The sequence below is a fragment of the Tenrec ecaudatus genome, chromosome 10 (genome assembly GCF_050624435.1).
Source record: "Tenrec ecaudatus isolate mTenEca1 chromosome 10, mTenEca1.hap1, whole genome shotgun sequence".
NCBI lineage: Eukaryota > Metazoa > Chordata > Mammalia > Afrosoricida > Tenrecidae > Tenrec > Tenrec ecaudatus.
Window position 1 is genome coordinate 60,611,154 of NC_134539.1, and position 6,683 is coordinate 60,617,836.

Here is a 6,683-nt window from a genome sequence, read left to right on the forward strand (position 1 = left end):
GTGTCAACTAAATGGGCTTTTTTCTATTACGGTGTTCTAAAACAAGAAAAGCATTTATAGTTATGTGTTTAACTTGAAAAAAATCTAAGAAAAGTAGGACATTTAAAATAATGATAAACTTGCCTCAAAGTTTAAGCTGGTTTTTTCTCCATCTGTGCCTTGTAGCTTACCAGTGCTAATAGGTCATCTTTGTCTTTTTTCATGATAGGAGAAAATAAAATTATTAAACTTTAAATTATATTTTTGTAATATTGGGGTGTATAGTATGATAATTTCATAGTGTTTATTGGAAGACAATAATATATTTTTAAAAAATAAAAGCTCAGCAATTTTTTTTGGTTTTACATTTTTTTCATTTACTTTGAGTTCACAGAACTTACACAGGAATACTACTAAATACATACTAGAGCTAATATTGATTTTAAATAATATTGTATTGTAGTTTTTTAAGGTTTAAACAACAGCTTAGTTCCCATTCAACAATTTTTTAAAAAACATTTTATTAGGGGCTCATAAAACTCTTATCACAATCCATACATATACATACATCAATTGTATAAAGCACATCCGTACATTCCCTGCCCCAATCATTCTCAAAGCATTCATTCCAGCAAAACATCTCTGGTAATATTCCTATCCTGAGTATTATCCCTGGATCAGGATATTAAAATTACAGTAGCCACAGTCTAAGAAACTCACAGGGGCAGGTCCAATTTGATGGCAGTGAGTGGGAAGATCTGGTGATGCTGTAGGCTACTCTTGGCACTACTAACCACAAGATCATCAGTTGGGCACCACCAGCTGCTCCACAGGGGAAAGGAGAGGTTTCCTACTCCGGTAGAGATTTAGTCTCAGAAAACCACATGGTGAGTTCTACCTTGCCCCATAGGGTCACTATGAGTTAGAACCAACATAGAGCAGTGAGTTTAGATTTTTTTAGAGGAGCCCTAATAAGTGTTGGTAAGTCTAGTAAGTGTTGGACTGTTGGCTGGACTGCTGACAGATGTTAACTGCAAGGTCTGCGGTTCAAACCCACCAGCCAATCCTCCGGAGAAAGATAAGGCTGCCTCTTCCATATATAGGTTCGCTATGAGTGGTTATGCATCACAATCAACTCAGTGGCAGCAAGCTGGCTTTGGGCAGCTCATGTTATCCAAAACTCACCATTGTTTGCAAAATAAAAATCCTAGTGAAGAATCATTGAGGAGACTTTGATCTAAAGATTTTGTAAGGCTCAGATCGATTTCATGGGCACCAAAGACTATTCATTCTGTGGCTGATGAATGTTTGCCCCATACCTGCTCTACAAATCCTCCCCACCAGGCTCTATACCTCCAACAACAGCAATAAACAAAATCTTTTTCATAGGGACTCATGGAATGCAAACATCCTAATTCCAAGTACGACTTAGCAGCCTCTTCCCATGGGACAAAGAAAAAGCTAAAGAATTGGTCAAGACATAGTTTAAAAGAATTGTAAAGTAATCATTGAACTGCTTATGTATAATCAAATAACTCATGAGATTTGGCCCCTTGCTTTGAAGGTTTAGGGTCATGGTTTCTTGGGATATTCCAATTAATTGGCACCAATAAAGTATTTAGTGTTTCTATTTTACCTCCTAGGTTACTGCATAGTCCCTGAGACATCAAAAGCTTTCGGTTGGCGATTCAAGGCACGATAGTTGGTCTCTATTCACCTGGAACAGCTAAAGGAGAAGAGTAAGTCAGGACTAGGTGGAGGACATAAAATGTGTGGTTAACTCTGTCTCCACGAACAACTGTCTCCTTTGCCATGAAACTGTAAGAACTGGAGAGTACCCAAGTACCATTACTGACTACTCTGATCAAAGACTGTATGGAAAATCCTGAACAAAAGGGAGAAAATACAGAACAAGGCTTCAAATTTTCAGCAACTCTAAATTTCTGGTGTCATTCAGGGTGGATGAACCCCTGAAACTATGGTCCCAAAATTATCTTTAAACCGTAAACCAAAATATATCCTCAACGTCTCCTAAAAATCAAATCATAGTTTAGTTTAACTCGTTTTTGTAAGGATTTAAATTGAGCATAATACTCTTTTCAGAAATAGCTATGTAGAATCAAAGTGACGATAGCAACTCAAAAGATTAGATAGGAAACTGAATGGGCATTTGGTTTACGTAGGAGAGCAACTACTCAGAAAAGGAGAGTGGAATGGTTACCCAACTCAAAAATATTTCATCAATGTCACTAAACAGTCTGAGTAAAAATGGTTGAATGGATGTATGATTTGCTGACTGAAACAGAGACAACAAAATAAGTAAAATTTAAAGGAAAAAAAATCAAACCAGGATTAATATCCAGCAAAGAATAAAGTTGTGAAGAACAAATTTCACAAGTGACCAGGAAGAAGTAGGCCACAACAGTAAGAGTTCTTGCAAAGGACTGAAAAGTGGCCATGAAACGAAGGATGCTGGAGGTCACCTGGGGCCTCCACAAGAACACTGGCAGATTATATTGATGAGTGAGCAGGAAGAGAGACTTTCTTTTTTTAATTGGAGATATCCGTGCATATTTAAAATACAATCAGAATGAGAACAAGAAGATGTGTGAAGGAGAGACAGACTGACTAGACAAGAAGACAAAGGACAGACACCCTGGCATCATAGTGGGCTACATGGTGGGCTGTTAATTGCAAAGTCAGCAGTTTGAAACCATCAGGCACTCTGCAGGAGAAAAATGAGACTTTTGACTCCTAAAGAGTTCCAATCTCCGAAACTCACAGGATCAATTCTATCCTGTCCTATGGGCTTGCTATGAATCGGAATCAACTCAAGGGCAGTGAGTTTGGTTTTGAAGTGGAAGGTATGGTAGGAGAGGAGGGGGGAGGGGAGGGTAAGGAAGGGGAGAGGAAGGGAGTGGAGAGGAAGAGAGGGGAGGGGAGGGGAGGGAAGTGCTCCAAGGCCTAAGTCATGACCCATATGCAGCCACACAGGATCCTATACTCAATAGAACCTTTCTTTAATGTTCTGCTCTCAACATCTGTAAAATATCAGTACTCATTGCTGTTGAGTAAATGCTGACTCATAGGGACGCTATGGACCGGAGGAGAACTGCCCACGTAGTGTTTCCAGTTCTGTAAAGCTTTATGGAGGCAGCTGGCTGTGCTTTTCTCCCACAGAGCAGGGGGTGGATTAAAATCATGGACCGCTTGATGGACAACTGGAAGTGCTGGCCATTGTGCAGCCTAGGCATCTTCATGTTCTTAACAAGCAGCCCCTCCTTTACAGTTTGCACTGGGCTGCACAGATTATGGAGCCAGTCCAGGGACGGGCAGCTTCTAGAGGGGAGAGTAGGGATGCATGGGCAGTCTGCAGGAGCTTGTCTGGTATCAGAAAGCAGGGTCAACATAATTCTGTTCTCTGCTTAGATTTCAGAGGCTTCAACTTTTGAAGAAAGAAAAATCAAAAGTTGAAAATGACAAGAGAACCGAGAAGAATAAATTAATACTTCATGCCTGGTGGAAAACTCTGATAGACTCCATTTTACCCAAGTAATCAAGCTTAACATTACATTCCCTGAAGTAAGACAAATTAATGTCAAGTGCCTCCTAATTCGATATCACGAGGATGTATCACTTCTATGCTGTTCTTGCCAAGATCTCAAATTGAATGTGATCACAGAAAGTGCTAATAGAAAAGCTTTCTACAAATAACTGACTAGTGATATCGAAAAGTGACAGGTCCATAAGAGAGGGAAAAAAACAGGAAAGTTACAGATTGGCGAAGACTTAGGAGAAATGACAATCTAATGCAAGTGGCAATCTAGATTAGATCCTAGAAGAGTAAAAGGACATTGGGGGGAGGGGGAGCTACTGAAATGCAAATTAGGGTTGTAATTAATTGTTGTCTTGCGGTGCCATCGAGTTGGTTCGGACTCATGGTGGCCGTGTGCATGACAGACGGAAACACTGCCCAGGCTGCGCCATCCTCACCGTTTTTATGACGGAGCCCATGGCTGCAGTCCCTATGCCAACCCATCTCACTGAGGCCTTCCTCTAGTTTGCTGCCCCCTCGTTAATAGTAATATATCAATATTAATGTCAGTGTTTTGATCATTGTACTGCAGTTACGTAAGACGTTAAAATTCAGAGAAGTGGAGTAAAGAATTCACGTGACTCTAATTTCAGCATTTATTTGAGTCTCAACTGATTTCAAAATAACCAAGTAAAATTTTCAAAAGAAAAGCAAGCAAGAGAGAGAGAATTGAGAAGAATTCAGAAAAATCAGGATGCACAGAAACTCCTAGAATTTAGGAAACATTTCTTTTCTAATTTAGGAAGATTGGGGGGCGGTGGTTAGTGTGTTTAAGTTTCCCTTTTGGGTTAAAGGTTGAGCTACTAACCACATCTGCAGCAGTTTGAACCCAGCAGCTACACTGCAGGAGAACAAATGAGGCTCTCAGCTCCTGTAAAGGTTGACAGCCTTGGAGCCAAAGAGGTAGTTCGACTCTGTTTTATAGGATTGGTATGACATGATGGCGGTGAGTTTGACATTTGGGTTTGGTTTGCTTTGTTTGAATTTTGGTTGAATTTGATTTCTTGATCCTTTGTAGTTTTTTGACATAAGCATGCTTAATAATCCTAACAAATATATATTTTAAATTGCTTAATAATCCTAACAAATATATATTTTAAATTAGGAAAGCTGTATTGATCAAATGACCTATTGCGTGTCTCTCACTGCTCCTCTGAAATCATGCAGGCAGACGGGAAGCATGGAGGTGAAGAACTCAAGCAGCAGCCCCACAGGCTTCATCCTTCTGGGCCTCTCCTCTAACCCTCAGCTGCAGAAACCTCTCTTTGCTATCTTCCTCATCATGTACCTGGTCACCTTGGTGGGGAACGTGCTCATCATCCTAGCCATCCACTCTGACTCCAGGCTCCACACCCCTATGTACTTTTTCCTTAGCAACTTATCCTTCATGGACATCTGCTTCACAACGGTTATTGTGCCCAAGATGCTGGCAAACTTGCTGTCAGAGACAAAGACTATCTCCTACGTGGGCTGCCTCACCCAAATGTACTTCTTCATGGCCTTCGGGAACACGGACAGCTACTTGCTGGCCTCCATGGCAATTGACCGACTGGTGGCCATCTGCAACCCCTTCCATTATGATGTAGTCATGAACCCAAAGCGTTGCCTTCTCATGTTACTGGGTTCTTGCACCATATCCCACCTACACGCCTTGCTCCGGGTGCTGCTCATGTCTCGCCTATCTTTCTGTGCCTCCCACGTCATTAAGCACTTTTTTTGTGACACACAGCCTGTGTTGAAGCTGTCTTGCTCTGACACCTCCTCGAGCCAGATTGTGGTCATGACTGAAACCCTAGCTGTCATTGTGACCCCTTTCCTGTGCACCATCTTCTCCTACATTCGGATTATCATCGCTGTGCTCAGAATCCCTTCTGCAGCTGGGAAATGGAAGGCCTTCTCAACTTGTGGCTCCCACCTCACTGTTGTGGCCCTGTTCTACGGGAGCATCATCTACGTCTACTTTAGGCCCCTGTCCATGTACTCAGTAGTGAAGGACCGAGTAGCCACCGTTGTGTATACGGTGGTGACACCCATGTTGAACCCTTTCATCTACAGCCTGCGGAACAAAGATATGAAGAGAGGTTTGGGGAAATTGAGGAACCGAATGTACTCGTAGAACAAAATGATGGGTTGTCAAAATTGGGAGATGACCAAAGAAAATGTCAGGCTGTTTTCTCCCTTGCCTATTCCCTACATGGCACCCAAAGAGATTGTGAGAAGTGGTGTTGGGTAACAGTAAGAGCACTGTCCTGGGAATCAGAACACTTTGCTTCTATCTACAACCTTGAGTAATTATATGTTCAGCTTCAGGCTTGGTAATTCTGGAAACTCACAGTTCAGTGCAGAAATCAGTCATCGCCATCTAGTACAAGTGTATTGTCCCTCAAATAACTCTCCTATGAAACTGGCTGTCACCAGTAATAAGTAAGTTACAATGTCCTATTCTGTTCCCTTAAAAAAAAAGAATAAATTTCTTGGATTTGGTAACGAAATGGGAAACACTTTTTTGAAGCAAGGCATTTAATACATTGAAGAATAAACTGACTTTTTATATGAAGGTCCAGAGAATAAAGACATGAATAGAACCTGTAGGTGGAAGCCCCCTAAGCAGGTGAGGCAATACATGTGAGAATTTACTTGAGGAGCAGTGAGGCCGCAGTTTTCTGAGCAGTTTGTGAATAAGGAGAATAATCCTGGCAAGATTAAGGAATCTACAAGGCTGATCTGTCCTCTCCCTAGCCCACCCCTATCGCAATGTGTGCGTTGCCAGCAGCGTCTCTTTATTCCTTGACCTTTAATTCTTCCTTTCTAACGATGATCAGTGCACTCACTGACCTCTACTGGAGAGAGCAATGTTTCAACCACGATGGACCAAGTTATGCTGCGAAATCAGACAGCCTAAAGATCTTAGACCCTTAAGACCAGACTCACTTCTCAATGGGAATCCATCACAGAAAAGTGCAAGAGTGTGTGGCTCATTTAAATATTCAGGGACCCAAATGGATAGAACAGTCTCCGTGCTGAACATGACTCATACTGCTGACAGAAGCTGAGAAAGGCTTGTGAGTATTTTAGACTGAGAGTGAACCATTCTGGCTCACAGGGCTCC

At 41.6% G+C, this 6,683-nt stretch overlaps 1 protein-coding gene across 1 annotated transcript; it reads left to right on the forward strand.

Annotated features, from left to right (window-relative positions):
• The first annotated feature begins 4,754 nt into the window (after positions 1-4,754).
• LOC142457970 (olfactory receptor 1L4) lies at positions 4,755-5,690 on the forward strand. The gene has a single exon (XM_075559050.1). It carries the CDS (start codon positions 4,755-4,757, stop codon positions 5,688-5,690), a length of 936 nt encoding a protein of 311 aa, XP_075415165.1.
• Positions 5,691-6,683: the final 993 nt, after the last annotated feature.